Source organism: Mus pahari, chromosome 14 (assembly GCF_900095145.1).
Source record: "Mus pahari chromosome 14, PAHARI_EIJ_v1.1, whole genome shotgun sequence".
Taxonomy (NCBI): domain Eukaryota; kingdom Metazoa; phylum Chordata; class Mammalia; order Rodentia; family Muridae; genus Mus; species Mus pahari.
In genome coordinates, this window is record NC_034603.1 from 13,130,049 (window position 1) to 13,149,972 (window position 19,924).

Sequence of the window (19,924 nt, forward strand, 5' to 3'; positions counted from 1 at the left end):
ATTATCTAAATGAAGGAAGCCGCATTGTTGGTAACCAGTCATGTTACTCCAAAGACGAAGAACAAATCTCAGTGGCTTTATCCAGACAGTTAGTCGGACAGTCAATATTTCTCACAAAAGTTTCCTGGAAATCCACTGGAAGTTTCCTTAGGGGATCAGCTCATGAAAATCTGGAAAGAATCTTTAAGCTTGTTTGGTATAGAAGCTAGGAAGTGACAAAGCCTTCCCCATGCTTCAAATCCGCCTTCTTCAGTTTTCTAACAGAGCCCCACATTTAAACTGAGGCTGACGAATAGAGACACTAGTTTATCCAGGAAGCTGTCAGTGCAGGGTCAGTATGAGAGAATACAAAGAACGTTGTAGAAAAAAAGAAAAACCCAAAACATTGGGCAGGGTTTGGGAGATATTCCTGAAGATACTGTTCCTGAAAATCTGCCACTCAAATACCTTCAATGGCAGTTTGCTAGAGAGGGGGCTATCCCGCAGACCATCTGGTCTAACTGTTTTTAATTTTTCCATACGTTGTAGTCTGCGCAAATTGCTGTGACAAAACAGTACAGACCGGTGCTTTAACCCTCAGACATTTATTCCTCTCAGGCTGCATGAGTCTGAGATCACTGTCAGATTGATGACGTCATGCTCTGGTTCTGGGGTTATAGGACTGGCTGCTCAGTCATGGCTGGTGAATCTCAAACTTGGCTCCTCCCCCATGAAGCGACTCTCTCCTGTCCTATGGATGGTGACGTCCTCGCTGTGTGTTTGCGGTTGTTGGGAGATAGTACCAGCACATGGGGGGTTGGGGTGCAACCTTTCAATATATGATTTCATGGGTGGAATGCAAACATTTACCCCATAGCATGGGATGAAAAACTAAACTCTGGAAAAGTTAACTTGTCCTAGATATGTCTCTTAAAGACTTAATTGGCGAAGTATTTTTTACTGTTGTCAACTTGAAATTATAGAAGTGAATGCAATGGGAAAAGAAATTTTTCTTTTCTTTTCTTCTTCCTTCCTTCCTTTTTTCTTCTTTCTTTTCTTTCTGTCTTTCTTTCTTTCTTTCTTTCCTTCTTTCCAAAGGTTTGTTATTTTTATTTATATATATGAACGTGTGTCTGTGAGAGATCTGCCACGTGTGTGCATGTGGGTACTCATGGAAGAGGGTGTCGGTTCCCCTGCAGTGAAACTTACATGGGTGGTGGTTCTGGATGGGGCACTGAGAACTTGACTCTGGTCTTCTGCAAGAGCAGCAAGCAACCTTAGTGTCTGAGCGTTTTTACTGTCCTGAGAAATGTTTCTGTGTCCCCCCGGAGAGCTGCTAAGAACGTCTTCTCCAGTCAGACCTTAAGGAAACTCTTCATAGTGTATCTGCAAGTGAGCAAAATGCTCCTGGGAAGTCCTGTGGGGCACCTGAAAGAAATCTGAGTTTCCTTTTAATGATGTCTGCAGTGCATCTCCTTTTTCTCTCTTCGGAGTTTCCAAATGATGTTGGGAACTCTAAGAGTGACTTGACTAAAGCAAAGACATTCAGATTTCTGATAATTCTTTTCATTAGATGGAGAAAGCCACTTTTTTTTTCCACTCATGGGGAGAACTTTCTTTTTGTCCTCCCAGAGGAAAAGATGTTACTTTCCGAAGTGCATTAGTCAAGAAGGCCACACTCCAGTCAAGAATTGCCTGTGCTTTATAGGAACAGGGTAATTTCCCACTCATGCTAAATGCCCCTGTGAGTACAGGGGGACCCCAGTACACATCAGCTTTACAAAGAGTGGCAGGTGATTGTAAACTCCATTTGGGGATCCATCAGCTCCTGCCGTTAGGGACCAGAGCTTGGTGAACTCTGCCCTGGCTCTTCCTGCTTCTTTGCCCATGAGTGACGCACCGTAACTGCTAATTCCTCATTTGCTGAGGCAAATCACAGGGCTTCTCCACTTACAGAGGACCCAGGGTACCCCAACCCAGAAATGTGGGAAGTAGTATTCTGCAAGGAGAGTAAAAAGGCCCAGGATTTTGGTGGCTATCCCTAATGACCGTCATGGTGAGAAAGAAGAGGAAAAGGAAGAGGAGGGACATTAGAAAGAAAAAAAGGGAGGGGGAAGAGGAGGGAGAAATAGAATAGATCCCAAGTTGCCAAAAAGTCGGTGGGTCACAGCATTGGGATGAGCCAAATTTCCAGTCAAGGGTAATAAAATCTCATCAGCCATGATGCTACTAAACCCCTGAGCACAGGACTTCAATGCAGGAAGAGTTGCCCACATCTCTTTTTCTCCATATGAGAGCATCACAAGAAACAAGCACATACGAATTTAGCCTGCAGTGGCAGCGTCTCTAGAAGGGGATCATGGGCCAGCAGAACTGGAAGCGCCTCTCTCTCTCTCTCTCTCTCTCTCTCTCTCTCTCTCTCTCTCTCTCTCTCATGGATTGTCCTGCCTCCTTCTCCGAGGAGAAATTACAGAGCTATGACATGTCTATAGTGCTCATCTGCCTCTCTAGAGCACAGAAGGTCTAACCCGAGCAGGTTGTGAAGTTCGTATTCAACAAATGTAACAGGAGTAGTTCCTTAATGAGTCATTCTGGAAAGAGATACTGAATTCTAAAATATTGTCTTTTAGAGAAATGTCTAACAGCCTGGCCTGCGTTCCAACATCCCTGATTTGTTTCTCTTACTTGGGTGCCATGATTTGCATGCGAACATTTGCTTAGCTTAAGCTCAAAGCTTTTAATGTGTCAGTTGTAACAATGTTTTCTGTTTGTTTGTTTTGGGGTTTTTTTTTTTTTTTGAGTGGGGGGAAAAACTCAGACTTGCTCAGAATCTCCCCTAATTGAAAAAAAAAAACAAAACAGAATTTTGTACTCTCCAGAATAAGGAACATTTTTATAGTCTCCCTTTAAATCTTTCTTGGCAAAAGTCTACAAAGGAAGGGAAGGGCAAGAGGCAAAACCTACTGATTTACTGTTTAGTTCTATCTCTTGCCCTCTTCACCCCTTAAATGTATTTTATAAAATATCAGGGTAATATAAACACTCAAACCATCATAAAGTAAACCTGTCCATTATGTAACTCATGAACCAATGAAAATGAAGATATAACCACGAGGTAGTTTCATAATAAATTCTATGTAGGTGGTAGATTCATTTTGTTTGGTGTGTTAGTTGATGACTATCAGTAATTACGGTTTTTTTGAGCTGTGATCCCAGCGCTCACAGAGGCTGGCTACAGCGTGGAGCAGTACATCCGGTATGTAGCATCCATGTCTTTCCTTTGTCCTTTACAGGAAACTGACTTTTAAGAATAAGGAGTTTGGGGAGCTGGAGCGATGGCTCACTGGTTAAAAGCACTGGCTGCTCTTGCAAAGGACCTAGGTTTGGTTCTCAGCACCCATATGACAGCTGTCTGCAACTTCAGTTCCAGGGTATCTGCCTTCTGTGTTAAGAGGCATGGATATGGTGTACATACATAAATACGTGCAGGTAAGATGTGAATACACATAAAATAGAAATAAATTGTAAAATATCTTTAATTAAAAAAAAGATGGAGGAAGGATGACTGGCTTGGCTAGGGTCCCTTGGGTAGAGAGTGGTGTAATATGTTTTGTGAGCAATCCTTGCGTGTGATATGCTGTGTGTGATATGCTGTGATATGCTGTGTATGATATACTGTAATTGCTGTGTGTTATATGCTGTAATATGCTGTGTGTTATATGTTGTAATGTGTTGTGTGTGATACGGTGCAATGTGTTGTGTGTTATATGCTGTAATTTGCTATGTGTGATACACTGTAATATGCTGTGTGTGATATGCTGTAATATGCTATGTGTGATACGCTGTAATATGCTGTGTGTTATATGGTATAATATGTTGTATATGATACGCTGCAATGTGTTGTGTGTTATATGCTCTAATATGCTATGTGCAATACACTGTAATATGCTGTGTGATAGGCTGTAATATGCTGTGTGTTATATGCTGTAATATGCTGTGTGTGATACACTGTAATATGCTGTGTGAACAAACAAGGTGCTTGATAATAGCAGTCCTCTTCCTGTTTCGGTTCTCTGGAGCAATGGGTTTACATGAATGCTGATTCTGAGCCTTGTCTGGTCACATGGCCTGAGGCCATAGAGCTGATGAAGTTGGCAAGACATAGAAGCTGCTAAAGGTGTGTTCTGGTATCAGATAGACTAACCTGGGCTCATGACCTTGGCTGGGCACTTTAGCCCCTCTAACATTGGCTTCTTCATGTAAATAATAATAATAATAATAATAATAATAATAATAATAATAGTCAAGGTTTGGTATGTAGGATGATTAAAAAAGACTACCTTATGCTTAGCATAAAACATTGGATTGGAGACTCCCTCACACACACTCACTAATAAGCTCTAGATTGGGTTGATGTTGGAAGAACAATTTTCGACATTATTGAAGAGTTCCTTGATCAAGTTGGGGAGAGAGACATTTCTGACAGTGTGAACTTAAAGGAAGCTGAGGATAAGTACCCATGGGCTGTCTTGGAGAGAAAGGTTCGTTTAGGCAACCTTGGAGATTGAACCGTGACGGGTGGATAGTCCAGAGGTGTTCAAGGTGTGCCTGGGAAAACGAAGAACTTATTAACGGAATAAAGAAATGGTGACTGTGAACAGGAGCCAGCATTGGGAATTTATAGGCTGGGGACCTGCAAAGTCTCCTTCTCGAGCGGCAGTACCGCGAGGGAGCTAGGTGATCGCGAGGTGGCGCTGTGACTCCACCTTGGAAAACAACTCTGGCCGGCAAGTAGCCTGCACGGTGGAATCTGCTCAAGACTTCTTGGTCGCACTGGTCGGTTTGTCTGGGTCTTTGTAGCAGCCAAGCAAATCAACAGCGATAAGGGGGGAATGAACACACAAGCAAATCTCCCGGAAGCGGTCTCTTTTTGGACGCGGCATCAATAATCAGAAACTGTCCGCAAGGAACCATTAAGAGCGCGGAACTGTCCAGCAGGGACCGTTGCGCTCTCAGTTCGGGTAATTTGTGGGTGGAAATTACACCTGGTCTGCAGGGAGCTGAGCTGGGCGCTCATCCCCGGCCTGTGGCCATGCCCTGCGCTCCTCCAGCAGGCTCCCTCCCACCGTAAGGCCAAGAGACCTGCAGTCTCACCGCTGCCCTTGACACCTCAATTTCCACACAGCCTGCTGCTTTCGACTAGCTGGACTTTGATTCTTAGGATGTCTTCGCGGCAGTTTGCACACACAAGTGCGTGAGTGCGGGCTCAGACTCCCGTGTACGATCTTGCTCGGTACCCAAGTTCTGCGCTTGCACACTGTACTCACATAAACTATGTCTTCACGTGACTCTCATGCACACTCGAGATAGAGGTGCACCTGTGCACCCCTTGGCCCCACACAGAAGCACGCGCACTCACACGGAGCCAAGAATACACTGTTAAGACCCTCAAATAATGTAGCCGAGGGTCGCTGATTGAAAACCCGTGTCTGCATTCATACCACAGGCACTTTAAACAAAGGTAGCAATAAGGATCAGGAAGCGCACAGCGCCACCACGCAAATATCCAGAAAGCTGCCACAAAAAACGAGCGCAGTTTTTCTCACTTGGGTATCCTGAACCCACCTCTCGAATGCGCTTTTCCTTTTTTTAACTTTCTTTTAAGGAAACAGGCCCATTTCTCTCTTAAATCTTTATAGCCCTCCCCCCAACTCCCTGCTTTTTTTCCCCTTCCATCTCAGTTTATTTTAAAACTTAAGCAGTGTTAATTTATAAACTGCTGGAGAGCTCCCTGCTAAAACCCTTGGAAGCCCTACCCCACCTCCTATGTGGAGAAAGCCAGCTCTAGTTCTCCTAGGCAAAATTCTCAAAGTGGGGTACCAGCTGAGCTCCAACCCTCCGCAGCACCAGACTAGGGTGCTTTTCCTGGAACACCACCAGCTGTTTTCTCTCAACTCAGAATTAAGTCGGGTCTTAGCTATCTTTGCTCAGGCCGAGACTGAACCATGCCCCCCCAACCCACAATTAAAACACATGCTCAGCTGTTCTGATTTCTGTCCTGTAATGGACATTGTGGACATCGGACATCATGGCAAAGTCCTGTACTTAAGGTTGTTTCATTAGGCAAGCTAGCCACAGCTTAGACCTTAGCTGGGACTGGGAGAGGACATGACACATCTAGGGCTGGAGCTGGTACTTCCCTGGGGAGTCCTGTCTGGGGAGGAGAGGGAGAGAAGCACCCACTTACGTTATAGCGCAAACTTGTTTTCAAATAGTCCTATTCGTTAAGATTTCCCTAAAACTACACTCTCCTGACTTCTGTGTGGTTTGTCCTCACGGTGACAAGCGCCCTCTCTCTCTTTCACCCTACTCCCCTCCCCGCTCCCCCCCCCATGTGTAACCAGGTCTCAGTGCACCCGAGAGTTCTAGTGGTGGTGGACAGACGGTAGGTGCCTCTGCCTGGTGGAGGTTTGACTCCAAGGTTTAGAGCACTGGTCCCTGAGACAATGTCCTGGTAACTTTATTAGCAGTGTGGCAGGAACAAGATTTCATTCGCTTCCGCTTCTCTTACAAACCCTCCGTTTCCTCACCTGTACAATGGGAGTGGACTGTGGTCGCGATTGAGTAATTTCATGTCCGGTAAACGTAGCAACAAATGGGATCTATTTATTGTCTGGGACGATCCCGGGGGAAACCCGAGAGAGGCCTCAGCTCATTCTGAGAGGGGACAGTTTTGTGGAACCACACCGCGCCTGGTCCTACCCGCCTTGACTACAGTCTCTGCGACAGAGCCTCAGAGATTGTTTATTCGTTTTCTACCTCCTGCGAGTGGCTGTCACCCTCTTCTTCAGTTGGTTCCAAAAAGAAGAGGGTTATTCCAGGGACAGAGACTGGATGAGCAAAGGAGGGACTTTTCCGGAGCGCCGCGAGGTCGCAAGCCCGGATCAGAGTCCGGATTTCCGGTGGCGTTCTGGCCTGCGGCTCCCACGCTCCCCACAGAGGTGGGTGAATGCCACCCGGGGACAGACCAGGGTTTAATGGGCGCGTGGGTCCCAGTGCTCGGTAGCTCCAACACGCATCCGTGGTTATCTTCCCATCGCCCTCGCCCTTGCCTGACTGCACCCCGGCTTTCCCTGGACTCCAGGTCGCTACAAACTCTACCGGGTTCCCTTGATAGTGGCCTGGCTTCGGCCTGTCCCAGTCACACATCACAGACGTCTAGTGGCCCCGCGACTCCCCAGAAGCCAGAGGGCCTTTGAGCTTAGGCGCTTTGTCGCCCACTTCCCGTTCTATCCAGCACTGAATGAAGAGTCCGGTCTCCCACTGGGGTCGCAGCTACCTCTGGCAAGAAAGCTAAAAAAGGTGAGGGGGCAACTCCCCGACCGTTGGCTCTCGGGGTGGGGGGTGTCCTCAAGAAGAGAAAAGTAGAACGTGCTTCAGGACAAGTCCCAAGCCTGCCTCCTGGGGGCAGACAAGCAAAAGCCATCCCCTCTTTTCTTGGGACATTCCTTCTGGTCTCAGTTCCACTCAATTCAGGGTGTCTTTCTTTTACTGAAAGGCAAGCATGGGAGCATAATTTTACCCGAACCCCTAGAAGTTATTGTGTCATTTTATATGTCCCATGAGAGGGGGTCTGGGTCTACCGAAGTTTGAGATGGCCTGGGTGCCAGTAGTTGGGCTTGAGGGGCGCAGGGGGAGGGAATTCTTGTGCCCTAGCCTCAACTTCCTCCAGCACTGAAGAACCTCAGAAGCTGGGCAGCCCCACTTGGTAGTGTGGACCCTCTGAGAACCTATCCATGACCACCACCCCATCTCCTCACCCCCAGCTGAAGAAACTGCCAGAAGTTCAACAGGAAAACATCATTCTAGAAGAAACATATTCCTTTACAGAGGCTCCTTCCCCATCTCTTTTGTTTGGAGAGAAGGCAAGAATTTCTCAATGTCTTTAAATATAGACTCCTCGGTACCAATGCCAGAGGCTCTGATCCTGCAGCTGTGAACCGAGGCCCAGGAGTCTGAATGTTCACACACACACACACACACACACACACACACACACACACACACACAGAGAGAGAGAGAGAGAGAGAGAGAGAGAGAGAGAGCGCTTCCTTATACTTAAACATTTATTATTGGATGCAGAAGCCACGTTAAAAGGCAATTCACCCAGATGAAAATCTACAAATGCACTCTGCTTAATGAAAGTGAAATATGCCCACTATCCCAGGTGAGGTGCTGGCTGCTTGTCAAGCCAAAGGGAATTAGGGTTATCTAAAGGTTCTTGCCTTCCTCTCTTTACCACCATCACCTCCTCCTCCTCCTTCTTCTTCTCCTTCTTCTTCTTCTCCTCCTCCTCCTCCTTCCTCCTCCTCTTCCCCTTCCTCTCCTCCTCTTTTTCCTTTTCTTCCGGCTTATGGATATAAAAATTGCTTCCTTTATAGTTAGTTTCTGGAGAATTGGGTTGCTAAAGATATCATTCTCTGTTCCAGTTTCTCTTTTCTGGATAGTGGGTTTCATGTGCTGACTGACACCAGGATCCTTTGTAGATGACCTCTGGAGGTCTCCCGTCTCTGTGACTCTTGTTAACCACTGGCCTCTGTGACTGCATTTCTCCTCTTTCAGGCAATGATTTTTTCTTGACTGTGTGCTTCCCATCACTGGGACATCTACCCTTCTACATTCAACTTTTAATGTTTTGGCTTGATTACTGAAAAGTTGAGACTCAAGCAGTTAAGGAGAGAGGCCTGAGTCTTAAGTAGGACTTCCTGGGACCCATTGTAGGAGGGTGGCCACTGCTTCCTGATGCCCCTACCTTGAAGGATCACCACTGAACTTAAGGAAGAGACTCATTCTGTGTACTCCTGAGGTTAAGAGAATCCTGGGTCTGGGACATCAGCAAAAGCTTGGAGCTTTGGAAAAAGTTTAAATAGGCCCAGATTCAATTGTGCATTTAAATTCTATAGAGATGGAGAATGTTCCGGTGCCTACCAGCATATAACTCATCTTTTACACACACACACACACACACACACACACACACACACAAACACCCAGCACCTGTTGTGTACTGGAAACTTTAGCATATGCTGTGAGGATCCTGGTGGATCAGATGATCTCTGCTGAAATGGCTTGGAGGAGATGGCATTAATTATGGGACCAGAAAGAAATGTCCCAGCACATGTGTACTCTAGATAAATAGTCTGGGAGCTAGATAGTCAATAAAGTTGTGTCTGAAGATAGTGGCCATGCATTCAACCTGTAGTCTTGGACTACACCCACCCACTCTTTCATCACAAAGGGGCTCCACTTTCCTCCCTGGACAGACCCACCAACCAGAATGCTTGCTGGCCTCAAATGTTCCATTCAACAGGGATATGTGTTCCTTTCTGTCACTGACCACAATACATTTTATAAATCAAAAGGCCAAGGAAGACCAGCAGAAAAGGGAGTCTGGATTTCAGGCAAAGAGTTTCCCCCCAAGGAATCCTTGGTAGTCTTGGCTGCATCCAGGATGTCCTCTGAGAGTAATGATACACTTTTCCATGAGCTTATTAAACGTTGCAACCTTTTTTTTTTTTTTAAGTGATGGGGTAGGCACATTACCCATAAACCTCCACTCATTTCCTCCTCAGCCACAACACAAAGGCCAATAGGCCTGAGATGGGAGACAAGTTACCCTCTTCTCCCTCCTTCTCTTCCTTCCTTCCTTCCCTCCCCTTACATTCTTCCACCTTATCCACTTCCTCCTCTTCTCCACCTTTCCCTCCCAACCTCTCATCTCTCTTCTCTACATCCCAGTCTCTCTCTCCCTATGTCTGTGATGGAAGTTGGTCAAACCCCCTTCCTCTTTAACAGAAAGAACTCTGTGTGCCAAATAACCAACTAATCAGAGAAGGCAACACCCTTGCTGCATTGTTAAAGAAAAATAAAGCTACTTTGCGGCGGAGCAGGAGAGGGGGCTGAGGATCTGAAGATATTTAGAGTCGCAAGCTGCATAGCCCCAGAGACCCATTCACTCTTAGGGACTTCTGGAGTGTAGTGACCTAGTGAAGACCGCCCAACAGCATTCGTGTCTGGGTTAGCACCAGAATTAGAGGCATTTCAGAAGCTTGCTGAGGACTGAGTCTAGAACGCCCATTCCCTTGTGATCTTTGGGGCTTTAGGCTTCTCTACCTCTCCTGACACGGAGATAGGGTCTTCCGAGGGCCCTCAAGTCTCGATCTCGCGCACACAAAGCTCATCCCGCCACCCTTGCTTCAGAGTGAAGAGCTGGGCACCTGGGATGGGCATCCTGCCTTTTCTGCCTAATCAGTCCTTTTTTTCCTCCACGTTTGCCCCCGAAGTCCCAGGACAGCCAAGCAAGGGACTAGGCGACTGCTCAGAAAGAACGCAGTCAGTACGCCTCCGTCGCGCTCAGGGCTCGGAGGGGATGCTTAGGAACTGCCATGGTGCGTACCCCTTCGACTCAGGATACCTCCATCTCCTTCCCTCTGCCCCCCCCCCCTGCTCTTTAAGGCCACGCTCCTTCCAGCTTAGACGCTGGTGCTCAGAGCTCCCTCGCTCGCCACTTTGCCGGGAACTTTGGCGGCTCCCCTGAGCCACCCGGAGAAGGATGTTAATGAGGGAGTGTGGCCAGGCTCTGTGAACAAGCCAGCTCGGGAGCTGCGATTGGCTGAGATAAGGCGGAAGGATGACGTTATGCAAAGAAGGGGCGTGTCTAGGCTGCGAGGGCCCCGCCTCCTTCCCTTTGGGGTTAGTGTGCCTGTGTTTAGCTCTGGGGAGAGTCAAACTGGATTCCACAGGGAGAGCCTGCAAATCACTTCTATTTTAGCAAGGAGAAAACAGAATCTCCATCCAGCAGGGTCCACCCCTCTCTTTCTCCCTCTCCTCTCTTTTTCTATCTCTTTCCCTCCCCCCTTCCTCTTTCCCTCTCTCTCCCCTGCCCCCCCCTCCGGTGTATCTGTCTACAGCAACCAGCGTCCTCATCTACACGCACGGAAAGGAAAGAAACATCTTTGGTTGAGAGAGGAGGAGGAAAAAAGAGAGAGAAAAAAACTTGCCTGGTTGTGGAAAATGACACTTCAAGTAGCCAAGCCGGCTTCGAGAGTCGTATCTATTGTTTCTTAAATTGTCATCAGGGTGTTTTTTTTCTTCCTGCTTCTTCAAGTGAAGGTACCGCTACAAAAGGAAACTCCAGCCCCTCCTGTTCTCCAACGGCCTGTGATTACTACAGAAAGGAAAAAAAAAAAAAAAAGGCAAAAAAAAAAAAAAAAAAAAAAAAAAAAAAAAAAAAAAAAAAAAAAAAAAGGGAAAAAAAGCACCCAAACTCAAAACCAACCAACCAAACAACCCCCAACAGCCAAGCATATATCTCTGGTTTTTCTTAATTTTGGTTTTTTCGTTGGATTTTCCCTTTCTTTTTTTCCCCCTCGCCCCCCTCCTTGTTATCGCTCAGTTTTGAGCGAAGGTTTACATTTTTAAAAATTTTGCTTTTCAGCCCGCCTTGATGTAGCGCGAGTCTCATCGTCTCAAAAAAAAAAAAATCTGTGGCTGGCGTGTTTTTTTTTTTCTTTTTTTTTTTTTTTTTTTTAAATATTTTCAAAGGGGAGGAGATTTTCCACAAGAAAAGGTTGTTTTCATGTTTGGGATCCAGGAAAGCATCCAACGGAGTGGAAGCAGTATGAAGGAAGAGCCGCTGGGCAGCGGCATGAACGCGGTGCGGACGTGGATGCAGGGCGCCGGGGTGCTGGACGCCAACACAGCGGCGCAGAGGTGGGTACCGCTGGGGGACCGTGAAGGAGAGGCCGCCGGCTAGAGGGAGAGCCCGGAGACGGCGGCGCGGCTACCCGGGGCCCGGCCAAGCGAGTGCGTCTGCCGCTGCGCTGCGCTGCGCTCGCCGCCCGGGCTCCGCGCTCCCCGGCTGTGCAGCACTCGTCGCCGGGTGGCCAGAGATCAGCGAGCTGCCGGAGGGAGCCGAGCCTAAGCTTTGCCGGCACTTTCCGCAGCCCCATCTGCGAGTGTTTTCGTTTTGTTTTAACCCAGAAGAGGCGTCTCTGCAGCTCGGTGTTGGATAGCTGCGCTTTTCTGACCGCTTGTTTTCCTTTCTGTGTGGTTATATTTTTCCCTTTTTCTCCCCTTCCCTTTGCTCCCTTTCCCCTTTATTTCGCTTCAGTTCTTTCCTTTTTCTTCCCTCTTTTCTTTTTTCCTTACTTAATTTTCTTCTCTCCCCCTTTCTTCCTTTCCATTTTCACATTTATTTCCTTCCCCCTATCTTTTCTTTCCTTTTTCTACCTTTTTAATTTTTTCTTGTCCTTCTCCACTCTTTTTTTCTTCCCTTCTTTCTCAGTTTCACTCTTCGTTTCTCTTCTCTTTCCTCACCTGGCTCTCTCCTCCGTTTCTCTCTCTCCATTTCTCTTCTTGAAGTCTTCTCTTACTTCTCCTATCTGGTTCTTTACTCTCTCCTCTCTCCTCTTCTTAGCCTTCAGTTTTTCTCAGTCTGTCTGTAGAATAGTGATTTCCAACTTTAATTTTCACATCTCCTAAAAGCCATCCTCATCCACTGTCACCTGGGCCTCCTCCAGTCCCTCTCCCACTCTCCAGATCCTACACTGAGTGGCTTGGAGGCCATGCTCTTGGAGACCAACTTGAGGAACTTCCCTGGACACACCCAGTGCCCTGTCCAGGGGTTCCTGGTCCCAAGTGAGAAATGGTACCTTGCCCTTTTCATTGCTGGCCACCAGCTGGGCTTCGGGGAAAACTTTGTGGGCCCAGGCCCCATTAGATATAAAGGATGCAGAAGGAGAACGGGGAGTAGTTCCATCTTTCCAGTTTTTTGGAGAAGGGCTAGGGACAACTGTCCTGTACTGTTTCCATCCCCGTGAGCACAAGGTTGGGAGTGGTTGGTAGTGAGAGTGAATTGGGTAACTAGGCTGGAAGCGAAAGTGTGTGTGTGTGTGTGTGTGTGTGTGTGTGTGTGTGTTGTCCGATAGTGTCCCGCAGTTTGGGCTGTCATTGTGGTGCCCCCGGGCGTCCTAGTCTCCAGTCCCCGCGGATCTTCTCAGCCAAGCCTTGGCCCTTTGGGTTTCTGGAATGTGTGAGGAGGATTTCTCAGAATGGCAAAACTTTGGCAAGACAGGTCTTTTATTTTTTAAAAAAAATAACCAAACAACAACAGCCACTTACAACAGTAAAACAAGAAGTCCCAGTTCCCTTTCCCATGGCGATCGATCATTTTTAATAGCCGCGAGTCCCAATCGGGGACCCTTCTCCCCTTGCTTGTGTTTGTGTAGAAAATTAGCTTGCTGAGGTCGGGTACTGTCAGCTGGCCGAGGCTAGGGAGTTTCTTGGAGGGTAGCTGCGGCAGGGAGCAACCCAGCATGCCTGCATGCATTTCCACCTGCCCACTTACTTGCGAGATTTGGAGGCGTAGTCGGAGCCTATTCCCACGCCCTAGCCTTCGAAGTAGTAAATTGCGCACTTTCTCTTTAACCCCGGTTCATTTCACCCACGGTCACGTTTCCTCTCCACGCAGCGCGCTTCAAGTGGAGTAAAGACTGTAGCGTTTCATCTACACCCAAAACCCAAACAAAACTTTCACACCTCTGAGTTCTGATGACCCGCTGTCTCTGGAAGGGGAGGACAGGGACTTGGGTGGCATCTGTGCGGTTCGTCAGCCGCGCTTGAGCTCCTGATGGGTCATGGAAGGAGCCCAGGGGATGTTTTGGGAGCAGAGAAGGTTGGTGTTGGGGGGTTCGCTCGCGTGTCCTGGGTGACAGGGGGATGCGGGACACAGTCTGGCTTAGCCATCTAACTCTGCGTCTTTGGTCGCAGCGGGGTGGGTCTGGCCCGGGCTCACTTTGAGAAGCAGCCGCCTTCTAACCTGCGGAAATCCAACTTCTTCCACTTCGTCCTGGCCCTCTACGACAGACAGGGCCAGCCCGTGGAGATTGAGAGGACGGCCTTTGTGGGGTTCGTGGAGAAGGAAAAAGTAAGTGGGCGCAGCGCAGTCCCCAGTAGTTCCGGGCTCAGAGAGCAGGCCCAGGCGCCTTGGAAGCCGCCTCCGGTGTGTGTGTGCAAAGGTTTGCTCACACTCCTGTGAGAGTCCCCCCCTCCTGCCCCCAGCTACTTCCCGCCCTGGACAAATCCAGGCTCCTGGGACTCAAGGTCCTGCTTCAGAAAGTGAACACGGAGCCCCCAGAACTGGAGAGATTCCAGGCCAAACGAACTGGAACCCTACTTGAGCCTAGCCTTGGGAGCCTGGAGTGTGATCCTTCTGAACTACCAGATCAGGAATGCTTGCCCCAGATGGCCCAGGCTGCCGTCCTTAGGCTCTGGGAAGAGCCTCACCCATGTGCACCTCACGGGAAATTTCTGGAATAGTAGCGAGAAAGCAGTTTGGGATGAGGGTGGGAAAAAGATTGAGTTTGCCATAATTTCTGTTACTTCTGGGGCTGACTGACATTACAGGAAGGGGGGAGGTCCCCATTTGGGAAAAGTTGTCTTGAAGTTGGTGGGTGCACTGGCTCATGGAGACCTCTCTCCCTCGTCTCTTGTGTCTTTGGGCCTTGCTGCAAACCAGGAAGCCAACAGCGAAAAGACCAATAATGGGATCCACTACCGGCTCCAGCTCCTCTACAGCAATGGTGAGGCTCCTGTCGGGTCGGTGCCAGCACCCTGGGGCTCCGGGTCAGGGCAGGGGGCTCACGGAGCTCCATGTGGACGAAAACCCCCCAGCGAAGCTCAGCCGTCAGCCACCCTCCAGGTGAACAGGCCTCTCCGAAATTTCATTCTAGGAAGTTTCTCACCTGAGGAGGCAGAGGGCGGCTTGGTCAGCCCAGGGCTGACCAGAGGCCACTTGGCCCTGACAAGACCACTCGGTTGTCCTCTTTCCCCCATTTCTTGAGGCCTGTATTGCTCGGCCAAAATTCCAGGTCGCTTGGCGCCTCTGTTTTTCTTTGGGGGGGGGGGGGCTGGGGAGAGTCTGGGAGTGGAGGTGCTCCTGATGGATCCGGGGGGCTTCAGAAGGGCTCTAGCCTGGGAAGGGAGAGTTGCCAGGTTGGGGGCGGGTTCCCCACCTCTTTTCTAGCTCCAGTGCTTGGAGGAGGCTGGCTTCTAAGGGGAGCACTTGAACTAGGCCCGCAGATCCTTTCTGGATTCTGGGAAGGAGCGTCCTGGCTCTCCCCTTTCAGGACAGCGGGAGTTCCCCTTGGACTTGGACCCCTTAGCGTTCAGTTTTTGTTTGTTGCTATTGTTATGTGTATTGTGGAGTTCTTTTTTCTTTCAGGGCTTATCCTCTCTCTCTTAATTTTCCTTCCTCCCTCCACCCCCAGGGATAAGGACTGAACAGGATTTCTACGTGCGCCTCATCGACTCCATGACAAAACAAGTAAGTTTCTTAGAATTCCACACTGAGGGGATGGACAACTCTCGGGTCACCAAATTTGCTGCAGTTCAAAAGGCGGTGGAGCCCCTGAGAGATGACTGGGACCCAAACTCTCAAAGTCAGGGTGGCCCTGGCAAAGTGGGAGCAGCGCAGGCTCCCCAGATCATTTCTGCTCGAGGCTCACTGCCTCCCTGGGAAAGCCAGGCCTGGTGGTTAAAACCTGGGGTGCTGAGTGAGGGAAAAAGGACTGAACTTTCCCTGGCCTGGCCAAGGAGCCCTAGGGGAAGCGAAAGGAGCCCCGGAGACAACCCCCTCCGGGGAGGCAGAATGGACTGAACTCTTGAAATGTGAACTAGGCAGGCCTTCCCTAAGGCCCAGGCCTGAGGAATTGGGGGATGAGAGGCAATTCTAGGAATGGAACTGATGGGATTTGCAAATGAACTCTCCAAAGATTTTTTTTTAAGGCGATGGCATTGGTAGGTAGTGTTGGAAGTGGGAGCCTTCAGTTGTTCAAGAGTATTTTGCAAAAACCCTCCTGCTTTGGCCTCCAAGTTTGGCTGCTAGCCAGACAGCAAGAGCTAGGTTTTCTGTCTTAAAGGGACATGGACTGCATTTTCTTAAGCTTGCCAGCACGCGGTGTCAGGCAGTATACATTAAGGTTGAGTTATGTTTTAAAAGATACAATTATGAGCGGAGTTGGAAGTGAGGCTTGACATTTTAATGAGGCGCAGGAGGGATTTTTTTTTTTCATCTATCCTCTTCTTAATTCTAAGAAAAAGTATAGTTTCAGAATGAAGTAGCTGGTTAGTTAGTTGAAGTAACAGAAACAAAAAAGACAGCTTTATTGAGAGGAGGAAAGAATTCAAAACAAAAGGAAAAGTTATCTATTGTACAACAAACAGCAGTTTAGTGCAGGGTTAAGATGTGTTTGTTTGATTGTCATTTTAAATATTCCTTTTAAAACAAGGAGGGGTGTTCTTCTTTCACTGAGTTAGAAAGTTTGGAATTAGGGTTGTTCATACATAATTAAAAATAGCTTTAGATCTGCCTGGCTATAATGTGCAAAATACACATTAATAAGCTGTTGCGAGTTTGAGATCTTAGCAAGAAGCATTTAATAAAGCTCATGTTGATTATCATGTTCATATTTACTGTGATGCAAATAAGATATATGGAATTATGGATATGAAGTATGTTTTTAAAGAGATAAGTGTCTAAAGAAATTGATATCATGCTATTTCCCTTAAGTATTTTCATCTTTGGAAGATTTGTTTATTTCTTAGTTGACAGCTCAGAGTAAATTTCCATTTATTGTTCTAATTGCAGTTATTTTCTTGAATTCTTTCAATTGCTACATAGAATAATTTTCTTTCCTTTGGACACTGAATTTTTTATTTTTTTATTTTCTTGCTGAGCACAGAAAACTTGATTTAGTGGGTTTTTAAAAATGTTTTCTGATATCAAAACAAAATATATTAGGTAGAATTTTGGTTTTTCAAAAACAGTTTTTTTGATATGATGGGTATCATTTCTTGTCCTTCTAGTCAGAGAGGAGTGAAAACAGGGAAGGCAGAGGGAGAAGAATAAACCTTAGCCCCTACTCCATGTGTAGTTATGGGGACTTACTTTCAAAAGGAAGAGCATGCACTCCAACAAGCAGATCGCTGGTGAGGTTCTCCAACACTGACCACTGAAATGCAGGCTGAGCTATGAAAAGCTCTATTCCAAGGAAGGAACATAAAATTGGAATATGTTTGGAGAGATTGTTTCCATTTGATTTAAATCTCCCCCAAACTTTAATTCCTACCTCCCTAAACAAATAGTGCTACTAAGAATTGATTTTTTTTTTTTATCAACAAACTCTCTCATACAAGAACAGTGGAAGAATTTTTTAAAGTATAAAGCAATACGACAAATATTTTATTAACAGGGCCATAGAGCCTTCTTTTAAAAGAGCTGCAGTTGAAGGTATCTTTGGCTGTTTGATGGCATCATAAATTCTATGGGAAGGGAGAGAGGGAAGTGGTTCATTTAAAGAAAAATAACAGGTATAAGAAAGTCATTTGGCATAAATTACTAAAAGTTTAAGTTATAAACACATGTAGTTATATAGTCTAGTCAGGAGCCATCTGAAAAAAAAAAACCAAACAATTATCTAAGTTGGTAGAAAAGTATCAAGACCAAAGACGTTTTTAAGATGTACCCATTTGCTTTCACACTGATTGGGTAACCTCCCATTCTATAGCTTTCACTTTGAAAGGCAATCTGTGTTCACTATCCAGTTTGCTTGTTCTTTGATAACATGCTGCCAAAGTTTTGGAAGTAGTTACCTTCTTAAGGACTTAGTTAATATCACACATTCCAAAACAGTAGATGAACAGAATCATGTTCATATTCAGCTTCAGAAGTGATCTTCCTGTAGTTTGAAATTTTTCTATGGCAATTAATTCTCAGTCTGACTTAAACTGTCTAAAAGTGTTGGTTCTGTGTAGTTCTATACAGCAGCCCGTTTTACCAGAAGGAGTGACGGAAGCTGGCTGACAAAGTGCTAACATTGTCCTCTGCGGACAATCTGATGCGTTTCAGATTTTGATATTCAGAGTGTGGAGCAGAATATAACTGTCAATGTCTAAGAATACCAGAGCTGGTGGAGGGAATCCCTAGCCACCGTGAGATCTTGTCTCTGTTGTTTGGTGACCCTAGCCCTTTCCATAGTAGACATGTGCCTTTGCGCATGTGATGTCATACCCTTGACTCACAAGCTGGGGTTGACAGTTCGATGGAATCATCAGCCAGTCACATGCAAAAGTAGCTGGGCTGCAGCAGCCCAGGTCGTTCCTCATTTTGAGTGCATCTAGCAGCAACACTAAGACCCAGAGAGAAATGTACTCAATCAATGAAGATGTCTGCAAATGACAGTGCTTCACACCTTCCTAAAGTGTCTCATTAGACTGTTCTGAGGAAGGATTCCTAAGTTTGGGCCCTACCAGGTATGGTGGAATCTCATTAGGAGTGAATGTAGAAGGCCCTGAGACCCATTCTCCTATCCCTCCTTTGTAAAAACACAGGGTAAATATAAAAATTTGAAAAACAAAACAAAACAACCAAATCAAAACCCATTTAACTAGAAAAGAAATGTCTTGCTTTTGGGAAGGGTTGTTCAAAACCAAGTTTAGCTGGCCTAAAAATAGATTGTTTTTTTGTGTCGTTGCTGTTTTTGGTATTCTATCAGTGAGCATGCAAGAGCCCTTAGGATCCCAAAGTTTATGGCTAATGCATCCAGAAACAGTGTCAACTGTAGAGGCTCTCATGGACCCAGTTGGGGAAGCCTGAGGCTTAATCTGTCTCACTTCAGGTTTGCATGAGTGATTTGAGATGTGATATACTCTGTGGTTCATTCATCAATATATCTATCTTTAAGTAGTTAATAAACACAAAACTAGCTCATTTCTTAGACTAGTTTTCTTGAAGAGTAAGCTTTTCAAGTGATACTTAATAAAGAAAGAAAACTCAATCTCATGTCCCCTGCCCCCAAACCAAAGTGTTTTCCCCTTATTTCATCTATTTATTTTTGAGAAGGGCAAACAGAAGTGACCTCGTGTTTGTATGTATAGGTTTCATGGTAGGGTGGGTGGAGGATGGGAGTGGAACGGTGCTGATACAATGGGGGCGCAGGGACAGTAAAAGTAAAGGTTGTCAGATTTGTTTCCCAGCTTTCTTTATATATTTATTCTGATGTTCGCAGTCCTTAAAGTTACTGCTTTAACTTTATTTTACTCCCATTGATTGTTTCATTATATCCTACCATGGCTGCATAGGTTTGATTAAGTACACTTTCAGCTCACTGGTAGAGAAACACTATTTTTTTGGCATATCTATAAGTTCCTAAGGAATTTACCAGGCCAGCAAAGAGGCTCTTTCATATACCCAGGGAGCCAAACAAGAGAGGACAGAGCAGGTTTATGTCAGGGCTATATTTCAACAGCTTTCTGTCTCCTTTGGTAACATGTCAAAAACGCAGGTGATTTAAATTTCCTTGCACATAGAGGAATGAAGAAGTTTGGAATTTTTATGCATGATCAGGACCTGTGTTTGGGAAAATGTAAACTCATCACAGTGGAAAATGTGTTGTTTGGAGTCTGGGGGTGAAAACAAAGCTGATGGTTTTGGAGAGCTTGCCGGAGCCAGATGGCCTAGTACTTCCCCAGTCTGGCGGCCCAACTGCTCCCTCCTGGATAATATACAGCCATTTGTTCAGGGATATTTACGCTAGAGCTGTTTCCATGTGAATGTTTGAACAGCATTAAAAACGAACATATTAGTCGGGATGCATTTATCGAACTTGTATGGCTGTACTGACAGTCTGCTATCTGTGTGCTTGCTGGGGATGAAGAATGTTTGGATGTGGACATGCGTGAATTGTTGACATAGGTTTTGGAGCAGGGAGGACTGAGTTTTAGCTACAAATTTAAATATATATGAACTTAGAATCGAACTAATAGGAATAATGGTTGATGGTTGCACCCAACTCAAAGGTCTACTGTGAAAATAAATAGATTCACA

The 19,924-nt window shown here is 46.5% G+C and overlaps 1 protein-coding gene across 5 annotated transcripts in view; it reads left to right on the forward strand.

Moving 5' to 3' along the window:
* Nucleotides 1-11,319: 11,319 nt before the first annotated feature.
* The window catches only part of Ebf1 (EBF transcription factor 1), a 387,719-nt gene continuing 379,114 nt past the window's right edge, over nucleotides 11,320-19,924 (forward strand). For 3 of the 5 annotated variants that reach the window (XM_021211996.2, XM_021211997.2, XM_021211998.2), the window contains exons 1-4: nucleotides 11,320-11,751; nucleotides 13,810-13,966; nucleotides 14,558-14,621; nucleotides 15,309-15,364. In XM_021211996.2, the coding sequence (XP_021067655.1) occupies nucleotides 11,618-11,751; nucleotides 13,810-13,966; nucleotides 14,558-14,621; nucleotides 15,309-15,364 (411 nt within the window). In that variant the 5' untranslated portion in view covers nucleotides 11,320-11,617. Of the gene's footprint in view, nucleotides 11,752-13,674; nucleotides 13,715-13,809; nucleotides 13,967-14,557; nucleotides 14,622-15,308; nucleotides 15,365-19,924 lie in introns of those variants that run through there. The other 2 variants (XM_029546258.1, XM_029546259.1) reach the window with 1 other exon arrangement.